Source organism: Camelus bactrianus, chromosome 25 (assembly GCF_048773025.1).
Source record: "Camelus bactrianus isolate YW-2024 breed Bactrian camel chromosome 25, ASM4877302v1, whole genome shotgun sequence".
In the NCBI taxonomy this organism is placed as follows: Eukaryota; Metazoa; Chordata; class Mammalia; order Artiodactyla; family Camelidae; genus Camelus; species Camelus bactrianus.
Window position 1 is genome coordinate 38,714,791 of NC_133563.1, and position 14,849 is coordinate 38,729,639.

General features: G+C 62.7%; 1 protein-coding gene across 5 annotated transcripts; it reads right to left on the reverse strand.

Annotated features, from left to right (window-relative positions):
• Nucleotides 1-362: 362 nt before the first annotated feature.
• Nucleotides 363-12,299, reverse strand: TONSL (tonsoku like, DNA repair protein). Of its 5 annotated transcripts, none has more exons than XM_074352732.1 (26): nucleotides 12,195-12,299; nucleotides 11,999-12,094; nucleotides 11,712-11,854; nucleotides 10,938-11,121; nucleotides 10,503-10,632; nucleotides 10,048-10,219; nucleotides 9,848-9,962; nucleotides 9,149-9,294; nucleotides 8,903-9,055; nucleotides 8,624-8,749; nucleotides 8,348-8,525; nucleotides 7,310-7,392; nucleotides 7,121-7,210; nucleotides 6,775-6,847; nucleotides 6,522-6,685; nucleotides 6,319-6,442; nucleotides 5,451-6,205; nucleotides 5,274-5,344; nucleotides 4,709-4,859; nucleotides 4,546-4,624; nucleotides 3,856-4,157; nucleotides 3,534-3,705; nucleotides 2,583-2,758; nucleotides 2,065-2,138; nucleotides 1,531-1,664; nucleotides 363-626 (listed from the first exon to the last, which is right to left on the reverse strand). In XM_074352732.1, the coding sequence occupies exons 1-26, from the start codon at nucleotides 12,217-12,219 to the stop codon at nucleotides 433-435; spliced, it is 4,110 nt and encodes a 1,369-aa protein (XP_074208833.1). In that variant the 5' UTR covers nucleotides 12,220-12,299; the 3' UTR covers nucleotides 363-432. The 5 variants fall into 5 exon arrangements, with proteins under 5 accessions (XP_074208833.1, XP_074208832.1, XP_074208831.1 ...); XM_074352731.1 differs by having other exon boundaries at nucleotides 4,709-4,862; XM_074352730.1 differs by having other exon boundaries at nucleotides 5,274-5,350.
• Between the last annotated feature and the right edge of the window lie 2,550 nt (nucleotides 12,300-14,849).

The window sequence follows — 14,849 nt, forward strand, 5'->3', positions numbered from 1 at the left end:
ATGGGTCCCAGGAAGAAGCAAATAACTCAGGTACACCTGTGAGGCACACTGATGCTCACCTCCCCTACCTCCCAGTCTCCTTTCCCCCTGCCTAAGACCACCCTGCTTGTTTATCCCACAAATATCCCAAGCCCTTACTCTTCTGGGAAGTGGACTGAGAACTATCCTCCCACCTCCTTACTTGGTGGCCTTGTGAACAAATCCTTTTTCTGCTTCAAACCTGGCGTCTCAGAATTTTGGCTTGCTGTATATATGCAGTGATACCCTCAATTCCAGAGGGCTCTGAGCTTCCCAACAGCAAAGCAAACCCCGCCTTCCGCCTTCCACCTCCCACCAGCCTTTCAAGCAGCTGCAGAGGGAGGTGGAGGCAGCAGCAGAGTTGCTTTATTAGGGGCTTGGGTGGGCAGGGAGGGCGGGCATGGTGCTGGCCTGTCAGAGGCGCTTGAAAAAGAGCTTATGGCCTTGGTCCAGCATGCAGGTTCTGGGGCCCAGCAGGCTGGGCAGCAGCCGGTGCAGGGCACCCCGGTCCTCAGCGGAGAGACGTCTGCTGCACAGCTGTAGCTCCTGCAGCTGTCCCAAAGCCTGGTCCCAAAGGCCCGGGCCCAGGGGGCCCTGGACAGCACAGCCTGCAGAGGGGAGGCGGGAGCGGGCTCAGTGGTGTTAGTGGCAGGCCCCATGAAACTCCCAGGCCTGTGTTTTTCCCTTTACCAATGTGGCCCTCAGGAAGAAATACATTTCCTTTGAGGCCCCAAGGACTGCAGTGAGGTGCATGAGGAAAGCCCAGGAAAGGCCTGACAATTCTCTCAGGAGTGTGCTCTCCCGGGGGGGCTGCCGAGGACTGTGGGCACCTTTCACAGCCAGTGGTCAAGCAGGAGGGAGGTCGACTGAAATAAACTCTGCGTTCACATCTGTGCCTCTGACAGTGTCTGGAAACACCTGGGTCCCTTCATCCATAAAATGGGCCCAATGGGGCGCCTGTGAGTCTCAGTAACAGCTGCCAAGGCTCGATCCTCAGACTAGAGAGCACCCAACAGGCTCGGGACCCCAGGGAGCTTGGTGAGAGGGTATAAATGCCAGGAAGCCAAGTGTGCAGGAGCAGCCTCCTACCAGTCTGCCTTCAGGGGTGCCTTCCTGGAGGAGCCAGCCTGGTCCTGTGGGGCGGTGGGTGAGGAGCAGGGGCTTCCTGGGTGCACACCCACTTCCAGCCCTTGTCCTCCTAGAGGGCAAAGCCAGTCTCTTGCCCAGGGCCCCAGTAGGATGTGCCAGTTCACCAAATGCACCTCCCTGGGCTCATCCTCAAGACAGTTCTGGGAGGTACTGTGCAGCCAGAAGGAGAACAAGATAAGTTCTCACTTAACAAGACGGTCCCTTGGTCCTCCTGCCCTATGGTTTTAGGAGCTGGGCTCATGCTCCCTTCCTTTGTCAGCCTCAGGAGCTCAGCTCACCCTTGCTATCTGGCTGGTGACAGTGACAGCCCCTTTAGAGGAGGCACCTGGTATGTCAGGTGTGGCCACCATAGCCAGGGCTCACCTGCCAGGCCAAGGAAGCTGAGGCCTTGGGGCCGCTCTCGGAGGGCAGACAGGAGCTCCTCCAGGCTGGCACAGCTGATCTCGGGGTTGGCGGACAGGTCCAGTGAGACCAGCGAGGGACAGAGGGGGAGACATCTGAGATGAGGGAAGAGGCATGGGGGTCAGCTTCCACCATGAGGGGAGCTGCCCAGGTGAACCTACGGCTCGGGGGCCACAGGCCAGGCCTAGCAGGATTTGCTCCAGCCTGGCATGGGCGCCTCTGACACTCCTGAGGGCCTGCTGAGGCTGCAGGGCCACCAGAGCAGTCGCCTGTGTGTGGGCGGCTGCATGAAAGGCAGCAGGAAAGGACACACCAGAGGGGAAGACTCTGGAGAGCTAGGCGAGCGTGAGGGCTGCCAGGAGGCAGGTTAGAAGCTGGAGGCCAGGTCTCAGGGCATGCTTGGGGAAGGAGCCCCAACCCCCCAGCCTTCCCAGGCTCCTGGGCTTGAGATGAGGACCCCAGCAGGACGGTGGAGGCACAGGCTGGGTGTGTTACCTGCTCAGGTCTCTCACTGCCTTGTCGCCCAGGTGGTTTGCCGACAGGCTCAGATGCTCCAGAGCACAGCCTTCCTAGACAGTGGAGCCCACAGGGAGCCAACTGAGAGGGCTGCCTGTCCTCCCAGCTTCCCTGTAGAGGCCCGACACCCAGAAAGCCAGATACCTTCCCTCTTCCTTGAGAACGAGGGGGCAAAGACTGCCTGGCCCCCAAAGCGCCAGAGGGGAGCAGTGTCCCTTCAGTTTGCAGACCAGAAGGAAACGCCTCTTCCTCTGGGTATGTCACACTTGGCACACCATGACATGACAATGTGACGTGTGATAGACCAGCCCTGCCTGAAAAAGCCCCGAGAGAGACCTACCTGCTGGCCAAGAATTCACAGCCTGAGGCAGGCAAGTCTACAGAAAGCTTTCCCAGGCCCTGTTCTTCTCAAATCTGCAACCCTTTCTAGCATCCCCACCCCTAGTCCTAGGTGGCTCAAAGTTCTTCTGGCTTGGCACCCCTCCTTGACTGCATACCTTCGTCAGGTATCTGACCATGGGCTCCACAAGGCCTGTGTCACTCTTGCTGGCTGCCACAGCACTCAGCTCCAGGCGCAGGAGGGTGTGGGCGGGCAGGCTCTGCAGGGCCTGGGCCAGGGCTGTGGCGCCCAGGACATTGTAGGACAGGGCCAGTGTCTTCAGGCACTTGGCATCTGCACCACAGGCCAGAACCTCCGTCAGCCCACACAGCCACCACCCTCAACCCTGTGGCAGAGTCCTGGGCCCAAACCCTCATGACCCCCAGGGGATGCTGTCAGGGGATGCTGTCATCATCCCTGAGATTCTGTGCACAGGAAAATGAGGTAGCTCTTGCCCAGGGTCACCAGCTGGGGAGGGGGCAGGACCAGACTCCTGTGCCCAGCTCTTTCCCACTATTTCTGGTTCCCCTACCTGCCCTGACTCCCAACAGGATGGCCTCAGGCTACCTGAGACAGGCCCTAGGCTGGGACATCCAGGCGTGGTGGGGTGGGGTCAGGGAGAACTCTGTCTGCCATCCCCACCGCAGACCCTCCTCCCTTCCTGCTGCTCTCACAGCTCTGAGCCCCACTTCCCAGCTCTGTGGAAAGCCCCCTAGAGGATCCTCAGTCTCTAGCCTCCCAGTACCAGAACCATCGGTCTCCGCAGCCCCAGTGGGGTTCTGGTGGAACTGTCTCTGGCAAATGGAACACTCACAGCTGGTGAAGACAGTGGGACTGGGGCTCTGGCCTGCCGTGGAGCTGGGACCAGGGGTATGTCCTGGGGGGACAGGCCAGGCCAGGCAAACACCAGATGGCCTTCTGAGCCCAGAAAGGTCCAGCACCCAAATGTCCACCCACATGCTGGTACCCCAGGAGCCCTCTTGCCCAAGGCTCTCCAAGCCCCTGGATATGCCCTTCCATTGGCAACTGGAACTCTGAGGCCAGCAAGTGGACATGCCTAGTGGCTCACCTCGGAAGGCATTGTCAAGGGCCACCTGGTGGTTAAGGAAGAAGCTGGGGCCAAAGCCACAGGCCCGAAGGTACAGCGTGCGGAGCAAGGGGCAGGCCTGCAGAACAGAGGCCAGGGCCCGGCCACAGCCATCCCCGAGGGGGTTCATGCTTAAGTCCAGCTCTTCCAAGTTCTGTGGAAGACATGGGTGTCCCACAGGATTTGGTCTCCCTGCCGTCCCAAGGCTGCGCTCTGGCCCCTGCACCTTCCCACCCAGTGATGGGCTGAATGTGGACATTCTGACGCTGCCTGGTTCCCAGCCCACCGTCCCCTAAGCCTCTACCTGCAAGGTGGCCTGCCCCAGGAGGCCTGTGGCAAGCTGGCGCAGGCCTTCAGGGCCCAGGTGATTGGAGGAGAGGTCCAGGAGGGTCAGGCCGGGCACAGTGTCCAGGGCAGCCAGCAGCTCAGCAATGCATCCATCCCCCAGCTGGTTCCCTGCCAGATGCAGTTCCCGGAGCGCCGAGTGCAGCTTCAGGGCCCGCAGCAGAGGGGTGAGCTGGGCCTGGCGCAGGGCCAGGGAGCAGGCGCTGAACGAAGGGCCTGAGCCCTGGTGCTCCATGGCCTGCAGTACCTGCCGGTGCTCCCCTGGAGGGGGTGTGGCGTCACCAGGACTGAAGCCTGCCTGTTCTGCCCTGTTACCCACGGCAGGCAAACCAGGGAGCCCCTCTGCACTCATGGGCCCTGGGGCACTCAAGGGAGCCAAAGAGCCAGCCCCGACAAACCTGGGGACCCAGGGCCCGTGAGTCCCACTGCAGAGCCACTGTGGGATGCTGACCCCTTCCAGACCTGGTCATCTTCCTCCACCTAACACCTACACATGGACCACTAGGTGAGGGACGGAATCCTGAGGACAGGTGTAGTGGGAGGGGACCTTGGTGAACACCTGGGGTCCTGGGACTGGAGGCCTGCAGACCTGGGAGCAGCATGCCCAGCCTCGCTGCCCTGGCTGCTACAGCACCTCCTGGTCCCTTACCTTGCTCCAGGCTCTGGCAGGCTCTGCGGTAGCGGTCCATCAGTGGGGGAAGGTCCCAGGAAGTCACCTCAGCCAACACCTGGAAAGCACCACTGGAATGCAGCCTGGGGGACCCGGTGCTGGCCAACACCCTGAGCTCAGGGCCTTGGTTCCTGCCACTCACCTCCTCATTGTTCTGCAGCACATCAGGGATGGGGTCCTGGGGGGCCAGCAGGGCCCCCTCTTTTTGTAGGGTGAGCCGTGGCAGCAGCCCACAGGCCTGGAAGTAACGTTGGGCGGCCTGCTCAGCCAGCCAGGCCACAGAGTGGGCCTCCCTGCTGTGAGGAGAGAAGGCATGCTAGGTCCCGGACTGGCCAGGTTCCTGCACATGCCGTGGAGAGGCCCCCCGGGGGTCCTGCCATCCCTACTCTGGGTCTACAGCCCCCTTGTCTGACTCTCTCCTCTCTCCCACCCCTGCCTGGGACAGGCCAGTGCCCCCAGCAATCTCTGGCTCCTCTGGGCCATCCCTAGGGGCCACAGGGCCTAATCTGACACCCTGGCCTGCAGCCTCATCCCAGCTACCAGACCCACCAGTGGCCAGACAGAAAGTCAAAGTGAGCTCTCCTCATACATCCCACCTGATCTACAAGTGCAAGGGTTCCCTGCTGCCCCCGGGCGCCACCTCTGGCTTGGAGCCCATAGAGGCGCAGAGGGAGCCAGGGGCTGGGAGGAGGCAGGCAGTGCCTTACCTGTGCGGGACAGGGATGAGGAAGAGATTATCCTGCACTCGGACTCGAACTCGGATGGGGGGGGGCAGGGCCTGGCCCTAACAGGTGGGGGCAGGGAAGAACAGTCTGAGTCAGAAAAGACGGAGCCCCCGCCCCCACCCACCCTAAGCTGGCTCTACTCCAGGCGCACACACCCACCGAGGGCTGGCCTGCTGCAGGGCTCTCCCCACTGGGCCCCGAGGTCCTGGGGACCTCGGGGCCCTGTGGGGCCCCCGTGGCTGGGCTGCAGTCTCTCTCTGGTCTGACCAGTGCACTCCAACTCTTGAGGGAGGGCAGACGGCTCTGTCTGGCCCGGGTCCGAGGCCTGATGGGACTCGCACTGCCACCTGATCCCGAAGTACTGAGCCTCCTGCCGTCCCCATTGCTCTGGGGGAGGGGCTGCCACATATCCGGGTGGCTGTGGGTCCAAGGCAAGTCATCCTCCAGCCAGTCCTCAGTCAAGCATTCCTCCCCATGGACGAGTGCTGCTGGGAGGCTGGGGGCCTCGTCAGGGCCTTGCAGTGGGCTGGGACCCAGGCAGCAGCTCTGGGCACTACCCACACCACGGATAGCTGCACGGTAGGCCACCCAGCCAGCACTTGCCATGGCTGCCTCCCCTTCACTGCTGGGGCCAGGCATCCAGGCCTTGGCCTGCTGGGCTGGGACAGAGTGCCGGGGCCTCTTCTGGGTTGCCTGTGGGGGACCTGAGCCGTCCTCACCCTCTGAGCTGCTACTGCTGGCCAGCCTGTGCCTGCTCCTCCGAGGTCTGGTCACAACTGGTGCCTCATGTGAGGCCCTGGCACTTGCCTGACAGGCCCCTCGGGATCCTGGGCAGGGGCTTGATGGGGGAGAGGTCTCAGGGTCAAATAGATGGTTACTTGGGAGGGTCTGGGGAGCCGGGGAGCCGTTAGGAGCTGCAGAGAGAGAATCTTGAGTGAGGCAGTGCCCGGCACCCTCCCCCGCCACCCAGGGCCGGGGACTCCCAGGCTAGGGAGTCGGTGCCCAGGCAGCTGAGATGTGTGCTTGCCTCGGCCCAAGGAGGCCGCCTGGAGCAGCCTCTCCATGGCACCCGCCTTCTCTTGCGTCTCACTGTCCAGATCCCTGCTGTACAGCTTCACCCACTGCTGCAGGGTCTCCAGCGGGCTGTGGCCCTGTGGGACACCCAGTTGAGAAGGGCTGGAGGGAGCAGCCCCTCCAACCACAGCCCACCCGGCCTGTGTCCATGCTCACCTTCCTGGTTCGGAGGGTGACCGACGCTCCTCGCTTGATGAGCAGCTCGGCCACCTCAAAGTGGCCACAGTTGAGGGCATCGTGCAGGGGAGTGATGCCCTCACAGCCCTGGCCACCTGGGTCATCCACCGCAGCCCCATGGTCCAGCAGGAAACGGACGATGTCTGTGGACCAGGGGACATAGGCCAGTTCCCCAGACCCCTTTTTGGACCCCTCCCTGTGGTGTAGCAGAATCCCCTGGTCCTACACTCACCCAGATGCCCGTAGTTGCAGGCCTCATGCAGGGGCGTCCAGCCACAGTAGTCCCGAGGGTTCAGGGGGTGGCCCTGTGACCAAGAACAGGAAGGAGCCTAGCCTCGGGCTCTGAGGGCTGACGGGGGCCCATGGATCCATCCCCCAGCCTGGCCCAGGTCACATCGGAGTAAGGGGGACACCCCCACCACGAGGCAGGTCCTGGGGAGGCCCACAGAGGCTGTAGACAGACAGCAGCCTCAGTGCTCACTCCAGCCCTCGTGCCTATCCTGCTCCCCTGGCGGAGGCTGTCCCCCTCAGTGCTCCTGCTGCAGCCTGCAGGGCGGCTGGACAGGGTAGGGGCCCACCTGCCTCACGAGGTCCTGGACGCGGCCCAGCTTGCCCTCGATGCAGGCCCGATGCAGCAGGGTCTCCCCAACGTCGTTGCGCCGGTTCCACTGTGGGCATAATCACCCCACGACGAGGAGCGGGGATGTGAGAGACCAGACAGCACTGGTGAGCACGCTCAGCCCCACGCTCAGCCCCACTGTCCTCACCTTGTTCACCCTCCGCCGGCCCAGGCAGCCTGGAAGCTCCTCATCCTCCTCTAGCTGCGGGGACCTGCCATCAGCTTCATCCTCTGGAACAGAGCCCAGCCCACTGCCCAGGTGAGCCCAGCCCCTACCCTGCGATCTCTCAAGCCTGGAGGGCAGGTCTGGTGCTGGCTCCTAGTCCACTCCCAGCCCTGCCCACAGAGAAGGCACCTGACCCTCCTGTCCATCTGGCACTGACCTCTCGCCCCGCACCCACATCCTGCTTTGTGGTCAGTCTCCCCACTCCCAAACCTCAGCTGTCTCTTTCCTGGGAAGCACCCTTGTCGAGCCAAGTCACCCGCACAATGAAAACAGTTCCCCCCTGAGCCCAGGCGTCCTCCACCTGCACTGCCTTCTTCTGGCTTTCCCACCCAGCCGGCCCCTCCCACGTGCTCTCTGCCAGACCCCCTCTTCCCCTCCACCTCTGCCCTCGGCTCCCTCCTGTGCCTCCGGCCCCTTCCAGCACTTTCTTCTCCTTCACACGCTTCTCTTCCTGTGGCTGGCTGTTGGATAGCACTGCCTAAAGTTCCTGCTTTTGGCCCTCTCTCCCCAGCCCCCTGCAGTGCCCACACCCATGCACAAGCAACGCCCAGTCTGACGACGCTGAGGCCCGGCCAGAACTTCCCAGGTTCCTGGCCGCTACCAAGAGGTTCTGGAGACCCCTCAAGTTCAAAACTAAAGCTGCAAAGCTGCCTCTTGGCTTCAAGGCCAGGTTCCTGCCACTCAGCCAGAAGCTGTCTGACTCCTGGAGCTCACCCACCTGCGTGCCGAGCCTACCCCAGCCTAATCATGAGGCCAACCAGCTGACCTCTGGGAAACCTGCACCCATTCCCCCTTCTCCCTACCCCCAGCCCCGGGCACCCTTCCCAAGCTCGCTGTTTCCTCCTATCACGAGTCCGTGAGCAGCCCCACCTGCCCCAGCCCAGGGCCCAGCTCAGAGCAGGTGTCAGGGGGAAGTGCCAGCGCAGCCGGCGCCACGGCCAAGGCGAGCTCGGGCCTCACCGCTCTCCGAGAGCTCCATCTCGATGGCCTCCAGGGTGTCGTCGTCGTCATCCCCTTGGTCGCCCTCGTCCTCCTCATCCTCAGCCACACCCAGCTCCTGCAGCCTGGCTTCAGTGCCAGGGGCCTCCTGGGGCTGCAGCCTCAACTGCACGGTGTGGAGGTGCTGTAAGGCCTGCCTCTGAGGAGCAAGGGACACCAGCTCAGGGCCCAGGGACATGGGTCAGAGGCGAAGAGCACAGGTAGGCCGTGGGGAAGCTGTGGGTGGGGCTCCCACACCTGCAGCTGGGGCTGCTGAGCCTGCTGGGCACAGCTGAGAGCCTTCTGGAAGCATGGCGCCAGCAGCTCGTAGGCATCTCCGGCCTCCTCACGGGACAGTGCAATGTTCAACCAGGTCTTGGCCTCCTAGGGGAGGGAGGACGAGCTCAGTGGCTGCTGTCCACACAAGACAGGAGGTGACAGCCTGGGAAGGAAGTGCCCCATGTGCCCACCCTTTGAGGGTGGTGGTCCCAAGATAGCCACGTGCACTGGGCAGGGCTGGGCCCCGACACCCCTCACCTCCAGGGCGTTGCCGCCACGCAGCCTTAGCTCCTCCTCATAGTGGTGCACGGCCTGGCGGTGGTCCTTCATGTCTCCCAAGGTGGCAGCCAGAGACACGTGGATGACAGCCAGCTCAGGGCCTGGCCTGCGAAGCAGCTCCGCCAACTGCAGCTGGGGAGGCAGCGACAGAGAGGCTGGGGCTGCTCCACAGCCTGCAGCCTAGAGGGTCTCTGCCCTCGCCTCCCACCCCAGCTGGGTGCCCACCTGCTTCTGGTAGGCCTTGGCGGCCTTGGGGAAGTCGCCGGCCTTGGAGAACAGGTCCCCCAACTGCTCACAGATGCCCATGGTGGCCTGAGGGTCACTACCCTTGGACTCCTCCAGCTGCTGCTGCAGCCGGACCACTGCCAGCACTGCCAGGAAAAGGCTCGTGCAATTGTGGCACAGCACCGGCCTTGCCCTTGATCTGGCTCTGCCGCCTGCTGGCCACGTGCAGAGGCAGCCACCCACCCACCCCAGCCTCCGTTCACCCGTCTGTAAAGGTGGGAGTCGGAGAAGCTGTGTCATCGAGTTGCAGCAAGGATTAGAAGTAACAAGTGACAACTTAGGGCAGGCATGGGCTTGCAGCATGGGGGCTCTGCTGACTGCCACTCATCAGCACCCCAAGGCCATGTGTCCTGTCCACGCTCCCACCGGTTAGGCGGGGACAACTTTCGTCTGCAGTTTGCAAGTGACAATGCTGACTCATGCATAAACCCCCAGCCAGTCTCCTGACCTCACACAGTGCCCCTCAGAAACGCTGTGCTGTGTGTAGGCTCAGAGAGCTGTGTGAGTGGGGGGGGTACAGGCCCCATACTGATGCTGCCACCTCCCAAAGGACACACACCCAGGCCTCCTCTGCTGTAGGAGGGGTGCCCTCCCCTCCTTTGCTAGGGGTTCAGCCCCCGGGTCCCCTTCCAGGCTCACCATACTTGAGGGTCCGGCAGACCACTGCCTTCTGCAAAGGCTTCTGGGAGCCAAGCCTATAGGCCTTCTTCAAGGCTCTCTTGGCAGCCAAAAAATCCCCCAGGTCTTGGAGGACCTGGTGGGCAAGGAAGGTGAGGCTCACAGGCTCCTGAAGGCCCAAGCCCACCCAAGACTGAGCCCAGGGCCACTGAGACCGGCACCTGTGAGGTGAGCACGCAGCACTCGCTCTCCATGACGGCCTGCTTCATGACACGCGCGCACTCCCGGGCCCCCTCCAGGCAGCGCATGGCCTGGGAGTGCTGCCCCCTGCGCCAGTGGATGGCGCCCAGGTTGTAGCGGGCACGAAACAGGTCCTCGTAGAGGTGGTTCTGCCTGTGGGTGGTGACAGGTACTCAGCGTGCCCAGAGCACCCAAAGTGCTGATGAGCAGCTACCGACGCTGCTTGGGCTTCCAGCCCCACAGAGCCACGCATGTCCACCTCGCCCCCAGCACAAGGTAGACTTGTGGGGCTCCTCTGCTAACAGGAGACTGACAGGGCAGAGGGTTGAGGTCCGGCCAGGCTGCCCTGTCAGGGGGATCCTGGGAGCAGCCCATCCCCAGCTACTTCCCAGGAACTGGGCACTCAGCTCTCTCCTGGGGCCAAGTGGGGCCTTACTCAGCAAGAAAGATACTCTTCTTGAAGTAGGCGTTGCAAAGAGCCATCTCCTGCAGGCTCTCGAAGGTGAGGCCCAGGTTAAGGTAGAGTCGGGTCCTCATCTCACTCAGCTCTCGTTTGGCCAACGTTCCTGGAAGATGCCCCTCCAGACGCTCAGATGCCTCTCCTCCACTTGGGCCTGTCCAGCCCCACCCAGACCCCTCCTTGAGCCTCTCACTGTGGCCACCAGGGCTTCTGCTACAGACAGTGTGGAGGACAAAGACAGCCAGACCCAAGGTTATCAGGGGGAGCACAGACCCTGCGCCCCCTTATCAGGGCTGGGGCTGGCGGTACTGTCTCTAAGAACAGGTCTCAGACTCACAAAGGGAGAGCTCAGGCAGGCAGAACCACCACATAGGCAGGCAGGCAGTAGGGCCAAGACCCGAGGGCAGTCACCTTCCAGCTTCTCCTCCACTATAGCCAAGCTTTTCTCGAAGGCAGTCTGTGCCTGAAGCAAGGCGTCCTGTGACTGGTGGTGATCATAGATGTCCAGGTGGGTGCGGCCAATGGTGGCCCAGGCCCTCTGCTGCTCGATGTAGTTGGACAGGGAATGTGCCAGCTCCAGGTAGCGGTGTTGGTGCTGGAGCCCAGAAAAACGGCCACTGAGCAACCACCACCTCAAGGAAACCTCACGGGTCCCTCAAGGGGGCCCCCACTCTTGCCCAGGAGAGACCCCCACTCCCCAAACCCTTACAGAGCAGGCCAAAGCCAGGCCACACACACCCCATTTCCTCTATGCCAAGGGCCGTCTGGGGGACAGACACTACACTCCAATTGGCCAAGGTTATCACAGGGGAGAGACAATGAGTGGGAGTTAGCTGGGCTGCTGCAGCCCAGAAGTGGAGCCAGGGCAGCTTTGTGTGGACAGAGGGTCTGGATCCCCACCCAGCCTGCCCACAACCTCACCTCCAGTAGTATGTTCATTAGTGGTTTCTGGGGTCAGGCTCCCAGGAGAGGCTGTGACGCAGTCGCCCAAGGACCAGGCTACCATCCTCTGGCACAGGGCTGTCTGGAGGTGAGGCCCCATGCCTGCACGTCCCCCTCTGCCCTCTAGCCAAAGGCCTGGACAGTGGAGACTGTGCCTCCCTTCTCAGAAAGGGGCACCCCCATTAAATGGGGGCTCAGGAGAGCTAGGTGTGACCGGCAGGGTGTCAGCTGGCGTCCGCTCACCTGCAGGGCAGCTGAGTAGTCCTCCATCTCTGCCAGCCGCTCTCCGATCTTGCGGTGGGCCACCGCGCAGCCCAGAGGGTCGTCGGTGGTCTCCAGGAGCTGCAGCTCTTGCTGGTGCTCCTGCAGGGCCTCCGCGTAGCAGCCTGGGCGGGTGGGCCCGGCAGGATTCAGTCTGGCCCAGCAGTGGGGCGGAGGCCAGCAAGGCCCTCCACCACCCAGCTTCCCCACCTCCGGCCTCCCGGGGCCTCCCGGCTCCCCGCTCCCAGGCCCGGACCCCACCCACGCACCATGGCTGGCCAGGAGCTCCCCTAGCTGGTGGCAGAGAGCGGCCTCCTCCCGCAGCTGCCCGCTCCTCTGGGCCTTGGCCTTGGCCTTGCTCAGCTCTGCACAAAAAGGGGTGAGGCCGGGATGCTGAGCCTCCCCTCCCAGGAGGGCCAGGCCCTCTCCCGACCCCCGCGCTCAGGCTTTCGGTCCAGGACTCACGACGAAGCTCGCGGTCCAGGCTCATACTCTGGCTGCCGCGCGCGGATTCCGGACTTCCCGCGCCCTCGCTCCGCCGCCGCGGCCCCGCCCCTAGGGCCCGAGCGCAGGCCCAGTCCTGCCCGCGCGCCGCGGAGCATCCCGGGAAGTGTAGTCCTGACGCTCGAAGCATCTTGGGAGTTGTAGTAGGGCTGATGCCGGGGCGGGAAACGGCTTTGAGAGGGCGGGCGACTCCCGGGGTCCGGGGGCGGCCTAGGGGTCCCAGCACCCCTCCTCAACCATGCAAACCCGCGTGGGCGGCCCCGCAGCTGCCGCCGCCACACACAGACACACGCGCGCGCGCGCACACACACACGCATTTGGATTAGTGGGCATAGTCACAGGCGCCTCCATCCCAGAACCTGCGGGACAGCAGGGAGCAGGCCACGGTCGTCACACGTGGGGACTCCAGCCCCCAGGGCTGTCAGGGGAAAAAGGGCTGCGTCTTCCAAAATGACCATAGCAAGTGCTGTTGTGTTCTTGGAAAAGTCGGCGTCCGCGCGTTAGAACTGCAGAACTGCTTTGTGCTGAGTGCGTGAAGACAGTGGGCTCTCGGCCCCCAGCGATGTGACCCGGACTTCTCAGTCCAGGAGCTCGGAGAGATGTAGAGCTCGGGGGAGGTGGTGCACCAGGTCCCTGACCTCTAAATGCCTGTCCTGCCCCTGCACCTAGAGAATCAAGCACTTGCGGGGCTTTGGGGCCCTGCCCCTGCCCTGTTGCCAGGCCCTGGGCCCCAGGTGTCAGTGCCGGCGCCCCAGAGGCCCCAGAGGAGGTTCAAAGGGAGTGGGAGATGGGCAGTTTTATTCTCTGTGGAAATGGAAACAGACCCAATGGGGTAAAACTCTCATCCAGTGGATGTGTAGCAAGGCCTGTTCTGGAGGGAGTAACGGGGAGGGCCAGTGGTCCCCAGGTCTGGGGAAGGCTGCCCAGGGCCAGTGTATGGCCGAAAGGGTTGGGAGTGGGGGAGGAAGGCCAAGCTTGAGGAACTGCAGGAGGTGCGAAGATGACTGCAGGTGTCTGGCGCTCCTCTTTGCCTCTTGAAGGGTGTGGTGCTCTTTTGTCCCGGGGACCCAGGGGCAGGACAGGGAGGCCCTGAAACCAAGGCCTGGTGGGCAGGCTGGTGAGGTGCGAGGGGCGTAATGAGGCTGAGGGTGGAGGCGGGTGGGGATGGGGGAGCAGAGACTGTCTCAGCTGAATGGGCTGCAGGTGGAGGCACCCCCCCCAGGGCCCCTGGGGACTGAGCAGGCACCCCTTCAGCACCAGCATTCACAGGACAGTCCAGGTCCTGGGGCCTGATTCTCCTTCGGAGAGGACCCAACTCCGTGCCTCAGTTTCCCCTCTGGTCAGACAGGGAACAAGATTTGGAAGCCCAGGTAGGGAGGCCACAGAGTGGGGCCTTGCAGGGGCAGCAGCTGACCCCGGGTAGGGAGGCTGTCAGAGCCCAGGGAAGCCATCCAAAGGGAGGCTGTCTTCTTGTAAGGAAACACAAACAAGAGGTGGTTTGGAACTTTCTTAAAACTGTAGTTACAAACAAAAAGAAAATATCCAAAGAGAATACAGACCACAAAAGCAACGTGTTAAGTCAGTTATGACAGTGGCAAAAACACCTCTTCACTCCACTCTTTAAAAAGTTATTTTTATTATTTTTGTAAATGTCTCACTTTGGGTGAACTGAGAGAGATGTAGTGCTTACCTGGAAGTGAGGGGGAGAGGGGGAAGGGGCTGGCTTGACCTGTGCTCCCAGGCCTCCCTCACATCTGCCAAGCGTGCTTCCCAACCCCTCGGTCAGGCTGCCCAGATGGCATGGGGCCGTGGAGACAGACCACTGGTGTCTCCTTATTGGGACATCCCCCAGTAAGCCAGTGACTCCCAGTGAGATGCCACAGGGAGGTTTATGGCACCAGCCCCCAGCAGTGGCCAAGGTATATTACAGCGCCCAGGGTGCCCAGTTCCACCAGGTCACAAGGCTCAGCAGCTGAGGTCGCTGTCACAGGCGGAGACTCTGCCAGGCATATCAGCGGTCTTCTCAGGCGCCCTCTGCCCCGTGACCCACACCTACACCCCTATGGGTAGGGCCTCACCTGGGCGCCAGCCCCCTCTCACACAGGCTCTTGGGCAGCTGGAGGCACTGGACCGCGGGGCCCCAGCCTGTGGCTGACCCTGGTGCTGCAGCACCAAGCCCCAGGCCCCCCCCACCTCCCGCACTCAGGGCTGCTGGACCAGGACTGAGACAGGGCCAAGGAGGCCTGCAGACCAGGTTCCTCCCTACCCCTGCCTGGCCCTCTCTGCAGCCACATACCTTAACCTGCCCAGCCCACCAGCACTGCTGGGAGCCCCTCTGCTGACTCCATCTCTTTCAGGCTCGCTCAAACACATGCAGACTAGCAAGCCTACCTCTGCCCCAGCTTCCCTCAAAATACAGTCACTCTGGAATCCAGAAACTCCAGAGAGGGCATCCGTCCCCAACAGACATGGAGATGTGTGACAGGGTGCCAGCCCCCACAGGAGACCCAGCCAGTGTTCACCTGAATGTCGTCCTCTGTGCCTGCAGATGGCAGGCCGCCTGAGGGCAGGGGGACAAGACCAGGGCGTGCCCAAGTCAGACAGCTTTGCCCCAAG